Consider the following 13481-nt stretch of genomic DNA (forward strand, 5'->3'; position numbering starts at 1 on the left):
TCTTTTTCTCCACTTTTATTATGCTGAAAACCAGACAATGGTCGCAATGTCAAAGGTAAAGTATACATCTAGACTATATCTTCCAGTGTTTCAATCGGCCACACTTTTTGGCATGTTACTTTGCTTGCTGTATGAAATGTTCAAATGCAACACTCTCATGTGACCTCTCTAGTGCTAGGTCTATTACATAAGTTATATTTGTTAAACACATAGTTACTCATGTAACTCTTGTCTCAAAAGACTAACTACAAATCACTGGAAAAAGTGAAGGCATAGTTAAACAGCCTTTTGATTTCATTATCTGCTAATTCAAAAAAAGAAAGGGAGGGAGGTAGAACATATCTTAGTTACTTAACTCAGTGCTGTTGTCCTTAAGCAGTCAAAACTTCTGTTGAAGCTACCAGGAGTTTTACTTGTAAAAGGATGTGTGCTTGTATGAGGACATTAGTGTTACAAGGTACTTACTTTTCAGTTAACTCTCTCAAAAACAAATAACTGATAATCAGGACCCTTGTGGCAGTATCTTCACTTATTCCTCTTTTGTCTCTTTAAAACTAGTTTCACGTTCCTGGATGGCAGGGGGTATGGTTTCAAGCTTCCTGTAGCATCAAAATGTGCATGCATGAACTTCATTGCCAATTTCATGTTTAAATAATATTTAGTGCAATTTAAAAACTGTTTCTTTTCACCAGCATTGAGCTATATGTTTTAGAAGCAATTTGAACATAATCTGTAAATTACTTCCTCCATTTCTGAAGATCACTTACTAAAGTGTTCCGTTTAATTGCCATATTTGTATCTGTGGGAAAACCAGTTTGTGACTTCATGCATGATGCAAAAAGTGTGTGTACCTGGACAAATCTCTCCAAACTGCATGCAGTGCATGACATAGGTTCTGTAAAAAAATTTGTGGACTACAAAATCATTGCATTTGTTTCGTGTGTATGTTGGCAAAATCTTGGGGAAAAAAATGCAGTTTCTGTGCTGTGCAATAATTTTTATAAATTTATTTACTGCTGGTGAAAGATGATGAATTGGCAGCTCAGGAGAGTGAAATAATTTCTCAATGCATTGTGTAAGCAAGGACATTGAAATCTTACCATCAAAATGGGGAATTCAAACTTAACCTGATTGTCCTTTTTAGGCTTAGCAGAAACAAGTCATTCTCCTTGCTTATTCAGTTCTCTGCCTGTCTTTTGAAACTGTCAATCAGGGTGCCAATTAGTATCAATTGTGATTGTGTTTGTTATGGTCCCCTTATCCTGTGCCCTGCTATGACATTATAGCAATGGTCTACTGGCTGTCAAGTATCAGCTCAATTTCTGCCAGCCTGGGCTGTAATTAAGCGAATACTGTCTTTCAATCAATTACCATAGCCAATGAGGTGCATTATGCCTTTCACCACTTTCTAGAGCAAAAGAAGGTGGGGAAAAGAAGCAAGGTTCTATTCTCTTGTGCAATTAGTTTAAGCCTAATATCATGCTCTGGGGCATGAGTATTAGGTAGCAAAAGAGAGAGTAATCCCCTTTGGAATGGAAGTGATAAAAGATGTAAATCCCAGAAACCAAAAGTTCAATGCAATTTAAGTATCTAAAAAGTTACTAATAAAACAAATCTTGCCTACTCTCTAATCACAGATTTGCCTAAACTATTTTAGTTTCCTCTTACCTTTGAATTCCTAAAGTATGAAGAATCTTGTTAATCTGACAAATTGATTCAAGGTTTCAACTTGAAATCCTGGTTACATCTAAACTGATTCAATACTCAGAAACTATTGCTCAAGCTAACAGGGAAGCAGGGCTGGAAAACTGCAGTCTGACCACATGTCCATTAGCACACGCCAGCCAAATTAGTCACTTCACTGATTTGTGAGGAGATTGTGAGCCCTGATATATTTTGAGCACTAATTTTTAGTAGACTCATATAGATGATATGAAAGATAGATTCAGGTCCCACCTGGGCAAAAAGGCATTTAAATATAGCATCACAATCCCTTGGTGGTGCCCTCAGTATCAGGCTTTTTTACCATTCCTTGCAAGTGAAAGGTAGTGCTTTCTTCCCTTTTCCTGTGAATCTGTTCCACAAAAATTATACTAGGAGAAAAAGAAGGACTGCTTTGCAGTTTATTAGTTAGAGAACTCAGGCACAAACTATTTTTTGTACCCAAACTTTTAGTCTAGAGCATCATGCCCTCCCTTGTCATCTTAAATTCCTTTCTGCACAGTGGCAAAATTTGAAATGGAATAATAGAGATTTTCTATCTGTGGTCCAGATTAGCATGCAATTATTATGAGTTTCAGAGAAAGAAAACATGTACAGATCCTCATAAGCTTCAAAAGAAAATGAAATGTCTGCTTCTTCAACAAGCATTTGAAGCCAGGTGTGATGGAAAATCAGCCCTCACTTAAATAATTTTGAAAAAAAAGTTCAACACTGCATAAAGCATTTCCCCACAGCCATCCCCAAGCAGCTGGTTGCTTTAAATTTCATTCATTGTCACATTGCAAATAAAATCAACTCTTCCACTGTTGACTTTGCAATTTACCCCATGGGCCTTATCCAACCCATTGATGTCCCTGAATCAACATACACATTCTTGTTTTCCTCTCAGGAAGACAAAAGGAAACCTCAAAAAGAAGAAAAAGAGAAAAGCATCACACTGTTGCCTTTAATAGAATTAAGGCAACCTTAAATAAGGTTCTCATGCGGATCTAAGAAAGACCCTTCAATCTCACACTTTATGTACATTACTACCGACTGCAAGACCTGGATTTTTTCTTAAATACCTAAGAGGATTTAGTTCTCACTGTCTAAACATCTTTATAATACTTTTTCCAATATTGTTCTCAAAAGCAACTTTTCCTTGCAATGAATACTTTTGTCTTCCCAATGAATCTTATGATGACAGTACAAAACAAGTATTCTGATCATTTATATTGCTTTCTTGTTCAAACAACTCTATCTGTAATGAAAAGAATAATTATAAAAAATACGTACCTCATGAAGTATGTAAATTCTATATATTTTTAATGATACACTAAAATAGTATAAGAAGGTTATATATACTCTCTTGATATTCTACCTATAGTTATATAGGTTATATAGGTATGTACAGCATCCTTATAGTTTCCGATATTTTGTTAGCAATGACAATTGAAGAAACATATTTTGAGAGTCTACTCAATTTTCCAGTTTCTTTGAACTATCATGTGAGCATGAGCAAGGTAGAGATGTAATAATAGAGCCTTTGCTAATTCCAGGCACTCTTACATAATCATGTGCCCTATTTCCGCTCTCATAAACAAATGAGCATATAGTCTTTATATTCAGGCAGAACTATAATAAGAGCTCACCAGCATTCCCAGTAACATGAAAACAAGTACAGATAGATGCATTATGCAATTTGGAATCCATCAACTTTATAAAACTTATTGAGGGTTATATGTAAAGGAAATGTCATATTTATAGCCAATACTAGATTTCAATCTTATTATCAAAAGAGTTATTTTTAAAATGTAAATAGTTCAATCTTATTAGCAAAAGAGTTATTTTTAAAATGTAAATAGTTTTTATTATTAACAACTAGTATACAGAAAAATAGTTTTTAATCACCCTTTTAACATATCCCACCTAAACATTAATGATAATTTATTTCTCTTAATTTCCCAGATACTAAATGTGTGTTCTGATTTTTCAGGGCCTTTTAATCATATCAAGTCAAGTCTGTTGGGATCCACATCGGATTCGAATCTCAACAAATACAGTACAATCAACAAAATTCCTCAACTCACACTGAACTTTTCAGATATCAAAAGTGAAAAAAAATCTTCATCTCCTCCTTCTTCAGAGAAAGCAATTATTGCACCTAAGGTGAAAGACCGAACGCACAATGTGACAGAGAAAGTTACACAGGTAAGGCAATACATGTTATTTTAGCCCATTTTCTTTTTTTTTCCAGTGTATTCAATAGATTCTTACTCTTTTAATGAGTGGCTCGGCTATCTCCAGAATAATTTGAAGGCTTTAAAACATTATGTAATTTACCTTCACTTCAGTTGTTTATGAGGTAGTCTACAACATTAGATGATACTGCTAACAAACAAAACTCTTCTGCTCCCTATTTTTTAATGGAAAAGAAATCTAGTTCGCACCATGTGTCCCAAATAAGACCATTAATTTCAGTGATTCCTGTCATTCATAAATGTTAGTTTCATTCTTCATAATTTTTTCTCAGCATTATAAATTGCTGATTAGTGTAGGGTACAACATGATAACAAATGGTAGGTGATTGTGCCACTGTATCATAATTATATCTCATAATTTCTGTTCAAGTTCTTTGGCTTTTCATAATGCTCTTTCTTATGGGTATCTTTTTCCACATCTGTGCTTCCATAAGGCTGTCAAAATGAAAAGCAAATACTTTCGGATTGGATGTACAATATATCTTGTGAACAAGGCATATAATTGAGACAAAACTTAAAATAATTTTAAATAGCTGTTTCTTCACTCTAAAACAGATGCAGTGCCCTCTGAAGTCAAAAGAACTTTTCAGCTAATTTCAATATTATTTCATTTGTGTTACAATCTTATATGGAGAGTGACTGGGACAGGCTAGGAATGTGGAACATACTGAAAAAAATACCAAGAGATGACAGTATCCCAAATAACATTTATAAGGTTAGTAAGCAGAGGGTTGGTCCTTAAATACCTAGACAGACTGAAAGAGGTAAAAAGTGCTTTGCAGTAGAATGCAGACAGATATTCCATAAGGAAGATCTTGCCAAGGGTATATTTAGGCTTAGAATCATAGAATTCAAGACCAGCATGTCCAACCATTAACCCATCACGGACCAGTCCACGACTAAATCATGTCCCCAAGTCCATGACTAAATCATGTCCCCAAGTGCTGACCAGACTGAAGCTTCTCTACATTGGTGCTTTGCCAGACAGGGTCCACGTTCCTACTCCCTTTGACAGATATAAAAAGGGATGTATTGTACACCCTCCTAAAGAAATAGAGATAAAAGTTCTATCCTTTCTATTTTGAGATCAGTTAGTGCCTAAAAAGTAATTGGATTTTTATCTTTCATATATTTTGTCTTTAATAGCTAGCTTGAATCTGCAACCATTGTCCTTTCTTCTGTGGTCAGTTTTGAAAGATATAATCTCTTCTGGATCCATTTTGATATGTTTTAAATTATTCATAGTAGTTATATATAGAAATCTTTTCATAGATAATATGGCAAAAAGTCAAGTTACATAAAAAAGAGTAGTTTTTATAAGTTATATAAGCATGAGACAAGGTAGTTTTTTTAGGGTTTTTATTCTTTGTTTTTGTGGGTTTTGTGTTTTTTGGTTTTTGTTTTTTTGAATTCTGACTGGCTAATTAGTGCCAGGGTGCTGAGCTTCTGCGTACTAGTGATGCTGTTGAGGGCAGAAGGGAGGGCAGAAGTTTTTTTTAAAATCTATGTTTATTCTCCAAATAATTTAGATTTTATGAAAAATCCAATGGAAAATGGCATGGATCAGTTAATCTTTCAATGAAAATTGATACCTACTAAATTCAAAATTAAATTTGAAATGCTCTATAAAATCTTTACACTTCAAAAAAGCCTTCCAATTTAATTTGACATTGGTTTATGTCCTTTTCTAGAACAATCTCAACCACTGTGCAGAGCACAATTTGCATACCAAACTTTGATGCCATATCATTCATTATAATTGGAAGTAGTTCCCTGCAGCTGCTGCTTTTTCTGTTATTACATTCACTTATCAATATTTTTAGTTGCTGCTACATCCTAAATGCTAGAATTTAGGTAGAAGGTAGAAACTCTTAGGAGGTATAAATAAATGTAGGTCTATAGTATTACAGTGGTCAAGGATCTAGTTAACTAGAGATTCATTAATTCAATTACAAATAGATATTTAGAAGATTTAAGTGGCTAGTTTTAGTCCTGTTTATGTTTCTATTCCCAGTGATTTTAATATATTTTGTTAGAGTCAGCTTTTTGAAGCTTCTGCTTCATGTCCGAATATAAATTTATTTGTAAATCTGTTCTTGGGCCATAGATCCATCAGGAATCTATCTGCAGAACAGTGCAAAAATGGGCTTGGAAGATTTGAGCAGAGTGTTGAGAATATAATATGGTGGAAATGTTAAATGAGGTAGTAAAAATATGCTCATGCTGGCACAGTCTCTGATAAGGAAATCTGTCAAACAGCATCAAAAATACACAGAGGGAGATATGACCTATTTAATCTATGGGGCAATATCAGTAAAAGAGCAAATGAGCATAAAACAGCCATGGTAAGTTTAAAGGACACACTTAATCAGAGTTGTGACATTCTGAAACAGTCTTCTAATGAAAGAAGTTAGGGCAGCAATTCTAAGTGTTACTAGAAAGACCCTGAAGATGTAGTGAAGGGGTACATAAGATGCTGTATTTTCTGGGATTGCAGGACTTGATGACATGAAAGGTCACATATTGTACCATTCAAATATACATCCATCCATCTCTCCCTTTGTAGTCCTTATTTTCTATTGCCTTTCTTATTTTCTTTCTCCCTTTCCTCAGTTTTGCTGAGAAATGTGATCCTGGTGTTAAAATCTGACAATTCCACTACTGTGGCTCCTCATGGTGCAACACAAAATATATCAGTGAGCTTTTCTGTTGGATCAGGCAGCCTGGATTCTCTCTCATTCTCTCTCAACAGTAATAAATCAAGTATCAGCATCACAGGATGCAACAAGTTCTTTCCAAAGACAACAGCTGTATAACTTCTTTAATATCCACAAGCTGGAGATGTAATTTGGGTCTTTAAGAGAGTGAAAAAGGTAAGGATGGCACATAGTCACCTTCAGAGGGAAGAGGAAGAATAATGAATAAAGTAAATAAAAGAGTTGTTGGCCACTGTGTTTAGAGGAAGTGTTGCACTTTGAGAAAACATTTAAAGAGGAGTAAGATACTTTAGTAGAAAGATTTTAGTGGAATAAATTAGAAATAGAAAGTAGAATAAAATTTAGAAAATTATTTTAGAAGAAAGAGGAGATGCTGTGGGACAGTAGTTTATACTTTGAGAGAAAAACCTAGATTATGCATTCTACAGCAAGAAACCTTCCAGTACTGTTTTTCTACTTAAAGGAGGGTTCAGAACATTATGTAGAGATGAAAATTGCCTTAAGATATAGCTTGCAGTGAAGTGCTGCACATGTGATGGTCCTGAATAAGTAGATTCCCTGATTGCTTTGCCTGGATTTTCACCTGGGGCTTCACTGATCATAACTCCTTGTGTAATGCCAAGAAGCATAACATCTTCTGGACACTTTCTGCATAACTGACTTTTAGTCAGGGAATTAGTCCAGGTGTAGCTGCCAGATAACCCTGATTGATAAATTGGCATTGTTATATCCTAGTGCAGATATTTGTGACTAACTTATAGTTACATTTCCATTCCGCTTAAGAAAAAATTGTTTTTTAAAATGTTTTTCCTTACAGTTTCCGGAGGTGTTAATGTCACTCTCTTCTAGAAGAATCTCAACTTATTTTTTCCATTATTTCTTTTTTATAGTCTGTTCAGGAGGACAGTGCAATTTCTGCACTCTTTTGTACTGACAGGTTCAGTTGGGGTCCTGACACTGATGGTTAGAAAGAGACAAGTCTTCCTAGAGGCACAAAAGTAGACTTTTATTAAAGAAAGCAGTAGGGCAAAAGTCTGACATCTGTCCCTTAACATTTTTTATTAATTCATAAAGGGGACTTCTGGCCTTAAAGTTTCAAGGTACAAAGACACAACAGGAACTGATTTTATCTTTTCCTTAAATACTGATTTATTTTAAAGCTTTTTAGACATCCAGTTTCCACTGATGTACAGCTGCAAAGTTGTGAACTCCATTGTAAACAGACTCATGAAGACTATAATAGTCAGTGTCTGTGCTTTATTTTTAAAGAAAAGAGAGAATTCCTGAATTCCTATAACTTAATACTGTCTACAAATAATTGTCCCAGTTAATAAAGTGTAAATTACTGGTCTCTTTATCGTGTTGTTTAAGAAAAACTGTTTTGTTGCTTTGGTCACTAGTGTCCAGAGAATATTTATCTCCTTGCAATTCATCAGTCTGAAGGAATACAGAATGTGGTTGAAAGGCCCAATATATATCTGTTGTTCATTATTTATCTCAATAAATGACTTACAGGAAAGTAAAATTCTGTAATATTTTATCTTCTTGTAATAATAGATTTCAGAACAGTTTCATTATCCACCCACCTCTAGAAAACATATATATACCCAAACTGGTCATATGGCTTATGAAATGATAAATATATACCTTGACAGGCTACACAGAATATTGTGATCTGATTTGCAGACATGCTGAACACCCACAAATCTTCCGAAAATAGAGCTGCTGGTGAGGGGGTTTGGGGGGAGGCTGGGGACCATGTATGAAGTGATAGACCTTGTAGTTTCACTGCATGTTTTTGTAATCTGGCCAGACTTTATTTTGTTCCCCAAAAGATTAAGAAATAACAATATCCTCCCAAGGCAAATAAAGCTGTTGATATAAAAAGAACTATTATGTGATCATGACTTCAAACTGACCTTCAGGTTTTCAGGCTAAAAGAAGACTACCAGCATCTAGGACAGAGGGGGGCAATATAAAACCTAAAAATAAACCAAATTATTGATCTATACGTTTTCAGCAGTCTGATTCAGCTGACACACTGTGCTGTTTACATCCTGCAATAATTCACATACACACAACATTTCAAGGCTGTTCATTTTGCATTCTGCATAAGGCAGAAAATTCTGAATAAAGGGGAAACAATTTTGATGCCTTCCAATTATACAGCAAGAGATACATATAATAGTGAAATTAGGGGGTAGACAGGGCCAACATTTCCTAATGTATGGAAAGTTTAAATTTACTCTGAAATGAGATGCTTCTTTTTTCTGTTATTTGTGAATTGACACATCTTGTACAGGAGTATTCCCTTTCTTTACAATAATAGTTAGCACCCTCATGCAATAAATTTTCATCTTTTATTGTCATTACATAATTAGGCTTTGTAATTACTGTAGATGTAATTATAGAAATAGTATAAATGTGAGTAATTTCATTGTAATTTAGAAAGTGTGACATACTGTGAAACCAAGAAAAGCAAAAAGGCCATGGTTAAAACCAGTAAAAATACCTCAGTCCCACTGTGGCCATTTAAACCTGTGCCAAGATGTCACCACAACTGGAAAGTTGTGTCTTTTTCACCAGAGCAAACAGCCATTCCAAGTGTGTGGAAGCAGAAATTAAAGCCCACTGTTTTGATAAGTTTCAGATGAAAGCATAGTATCTTCATTATAATTATTTGCTGTTGCACCAAGTAATAAAAATAATATTCACAACAATTATGAAAGATAAAATATTCCTTCCTTACAGTAGAGCCTCTTCTTTTTGTGACAGCTGAATAGGTTCAGGCGTCTGAACTGCTGCAGTGTTTTGAGAAGATTTCACAACATATGGTAGAAATGGAGCAGTCGGAAAGCCCAGCTGCTTTGCAGCATGTAACCTGGATGCATCCTTAATTAGTCCATGTCCTTCCCCCAAGATCTGCTCTTCTATTACCTGATTTTGCTGAGTTGGGAAAAGTATCCACTATCTTCTATGAATTACAGTTTCGAGTAATCAATGTGTGATCTCTGTGTTTACTGCCGTGATGCTAACATGGAAAAAAGCATATGACCTTTGTTAATATTAACTCATTTGCCAAAACAACATTCCTCTTTTAATGCTAAGGACTGGGAGAAAATACACTTTCAGATGGCATTGTAATTTGTTCTGATAATAAGGAGTTGAGTGTAAGAGCTAATACTCTACAAAGCAAGCAAAGCTTATAGAAACCAAGGTGCTGGCAGCATTTAGACAAGTCTCATTTCTCTGGTCTAGAGCTATAAACACCCAAACTCCCACTTCATGGTGGATTGACCTTGGAAGTTTCTAAACTTGGTAGGCTACTCTGCTGAAACCAACAGTTTTGATGCTCACCAGAACAGTCTCACCATGAACAGCAAGACAAGCCCCACTAAAATCCAAAGAGCTGTGAGATCCTCTGATGCATTTGTCATGCACAGTCTGGAATAATAGCTTTCACACATGCAGCTAGAGTTGCCTTAAAACAGCTGTGAAAGTCATAGTCCCTCTTTCATGTAACCTTAGAACTGTACAGTAATGTAGTGTGGAAGAGACCTCTAGAGGCCATCTAACCCAGCCTCCTATGCAAAACAGCACAACTGCAAAGTTAGATCGGGGTCCAGTAGTTGCCATGTTAACCCGGGACAGTTTCTATCTTTAGGAGAGCATAAGCGTATAATTTCCCAGAGATAGACAGCAATAGCAGCTGACATGGGGAAAGAGGAAGGGAAGAGGGCAGAATGCTGTGGATCTTATGGGTCACAAAAAGCTGCTATTTTTCAAGAACATCACTGGTGTAGCTAACATTCAGGACAACCTCTTAGAAAGAGGCAATCCTGGATTGTAGTTCCAGAGTAATTTGACTGTTACTTATCTTACATAAATGACCATCTGTTAAAAAGGCACGAAAATAACCCTGGGCACCACGGACTCAGACTTAGGACTCCCTCCCTCTCTAAGTGCCCTTACCCTCAAATGGTCTGAATTCTGAACTCTGCTCTAGTGCCAGGCAACTTACATGTACATACTGTGGGACCAATGTTAGATCTAGTCACAAAATGCCATAACCTGGACAGTCAAGGTTTAGCATTTACCTGAAATTGTATAGTCGCACCTCTTAAAAGTAATTTTCCTCAGGACTGATTATAAATGAGGTCCATAAGCATATTAACAAGAAATAGCAATGAGGTTATTATTCTTTTGTCTTTGGCAGAGGGCATGTAAAAAAAGCATGTGGATTAGTTGTTTTTGATGTAGTGGCAACTGAGGAAAATGTTTTCTAGTTAGGGCGTGATAAGGTTTAGCATTTTTTTCAAAGTAGTAGAAATAGTAAGAAAAAGCAAAGACCATTAACCCCAGTCAGCATAGTGTGTCGTTTGATGAATTCTGAATGCCCTCAAAATTAATAAGCCGAATGAGAAGGTAATTTTTCTCATCTATTCCCTGTCATGTATTAGAACTTGGATAATGCTTTCAGCTTGTAACTGGTAACAGGATCAACAGAGAAGGGCAAATCCAGAAAAGTTCAGAGTTAATGCTTTTCCAAAAAGAAAAAAAAAAAAAATAAAAAAGAAGGGAGTAAAAAGGAGGAACACTCCTTAAATTATATTTATGGATGGTGTTGGTGTTACTGAACATAAAATCAATAAGCGTAGCACAACAAAAGTCTCTAGGAAGTATTTATTAAAAGTGGCTAGTTCAAGCCATCTGTTATGAACCAGTTTAAACACAGCAGAGTGGGGGAAATGAAGCGTCTGTGAATAACACAGATCAGACCCAGAGAGGTTTAAAATATACCCAAAAAACATGATTAAAACCAGATGAGGTTAGATGTTGGCACCAAAAATAACGGTATATTTCATTAAATAGTAAAAGAGGCAAAGGGGGAGAGAGAGGGAGAGAAGAGAGAAAGAAAGAGATAAAGAGTTGTACATGGGGAGTGGGGGAACAGGGAGAGAGTGACAGGGTGGAAACCTATCACCCTTCCCCGGGGTCCCAACCATGTCTCGTTGTCCCCCTCCATCTGGTCTTCCTGGCGGTGAGAGTCCCCCCTCTCCGTGCCCCCCACCACTGCACCAAAAAGTGCAGAATGCAGTGGATTGATGTATGTTTGGGCCAGGTGGGAACGCCCAAGGTGCCTCCCCTAAGGGGGCCTGTTTGACACTGTCCCTTGCAACACTTCGGATATGTTGCATCATGTTGCAGTGCTCTGGTGTAGGGTCTGGGGACCCCTTTATGGGGGGCCTTTGATGGGTCATGACACCCTTCTGCTGTCCTTCATGTGGATGCAGCTTTTCCCAGGGTGAAGCGGCCCCACATCTGAGCTCTGCACAGTGGAGGATGGGTGTTCAACACCTCTGACCAGAGGCTTTTTCATCACCGCACCCACAACGCCTCTTTCCCCCCACCCTTCCCTGCGAGGGTCTGTTCAAGCCTGGCAGCTGATATCCCTGAGGCCATGGCCTCCACCCTGAAGGTGCTAAGGATGATTCAGCTGTGAATGTATTTTTCCAGTTCAGGCCTGAGTCACTGTCTTCATCAAGGAGTAGTTCTGTGCCTCAGTCAGAAGGCCTATTCAGGGCATGGTGGTCTTCTCTGCACTTTTTCTAATATAGTTTTGCTGTAATAGGCAAAAGTCCTTAATGAAGATGTTTAAGCCATAAATTATAGCATTCAATCTCCAACACCATTGAAAGTGTAAAAATGTACTATAAAATAAAAATCTATCTGAAATAAAGTACTGAAATTATATGAACATTTACCTGATATTGATACGTAGAAAACCCAGAGTTTCTTGATATTTTATTTACCTTAGGTAAGTCTAGTTTTCTTTTACAACTGAATAAATCTTGCATTGTAACACATGGTGAAATTGTCCTTAAGATACTTTAGGTTTATTTACAAGCACAAAAATTTCTTTTTTTACTCAAAGAATTGCCAGTTTTAAATTAAGGTAGCATCTTTTTAAATATGGAAATTCCAGTAACTACTCAATATCTTGGAAGCTAGCATGAAATGGTAGGCTCAGCTTCAGACAGACTGTGGAGTGCACTACTAATAATAAATGGGAAATATTTATTAAATGTGAAGAAAAGTTCTTCATTTCACAGCTTTGCATTTCTTTTTTCTATTCTAAGTATCCATCTTTGAAAATGTTCTACTTTCTAAATTAATTCTATCAATTATGAAGAAACCTTTCTTTTGAAGCAAAATAACTTCTGAATGATATGGGCTCATATTTGTACCAATTTGTTCTGTTCAAGGAAGTTTAGTTTCACTGGGTTTGTAGATGAGTTACAAATGGAAGACTATAACCAAAGGAGACATTTTGCTACATCTTAGTCTCTGTTGTTGTTAGTTACTGGGTTTGGAATTGAGAAAAAAATCAGAGCCTGTGGCTCATGGTCATTCTGCAGAACTTGTTAGAGGCCAGTTAATTTATTTTGACAAATTTTTGGGAATCCATAAAATTAGAGAGTTTTGGGAAAGCTGCAAAAGGCAGGCCTCAGATACAGCAGAATTGTGAATAGTGCTAAAGCAGCAGTTATGAAATAGGTCAGCAGAAAAATTATTTAAACTGTAGAAAAAGCAAGGGCAGATAGAACAATAGTCTATGTATTAATGCTTGTCTGAATAGCGTTTTTAAGCTGCAGAAAGTTTATCTAGTTTTATATTAGGAAGGTTAAAGCTTAAGAATGGCGCTCTGTGCGTTGTCTCTTACAAACGCGTATTGTATTCGAAATAAGCAAGCATTGTTTTAACCAAAGGTACGTGTGCTTATAGTGATTGGATAGAACTA

The 13481-nt window shown here is 36.2% G+C and overlaps 1 protein-coding gene across 3 annotated transcripts in view; it reads left to right on the forward strand.

Moving 5' to 3' along the window:
• Nucleotides 1-13481, forward strand: part of KCNH7 (potassium voltage-gated channel subfamily H member 7) — a 206896-nt gene that overhangs the window by 143861 nt on the left and 49554 nt on the right. For 2 of the 3 annotated variants that reach the window (XM_030952660.1, XM_030952663.1), the window contains 2 exons: nt 559-582; nt 3698-3912. In XM_030952660.1, the coding sequence (XP_030808520.1) occupies nt 559-582; nt 3698-3912 (239 nt within the window). The remainder of the gene's footprint in view (nt 1-558; nt 583-3697; nt 3913-13481) is intronic. The other variant, XM_030952662.1, reaches the window with a different exon arrangement.

The sequence above is a fragment of the Camarhynchus parvulus genome, chromosome 7, assembly GCF_901933205.1.
Source record: "Camarhynchus parvulus chromosome 7, STF_HiC, whole genome shotgun sequence".
NCBI classification, from domain to species: Eukaryota; Metazoa; Chordata; class Aves; order Passeriformes; family Thraupidae; genus Camarhynchus; species Camarhynchus parvulus.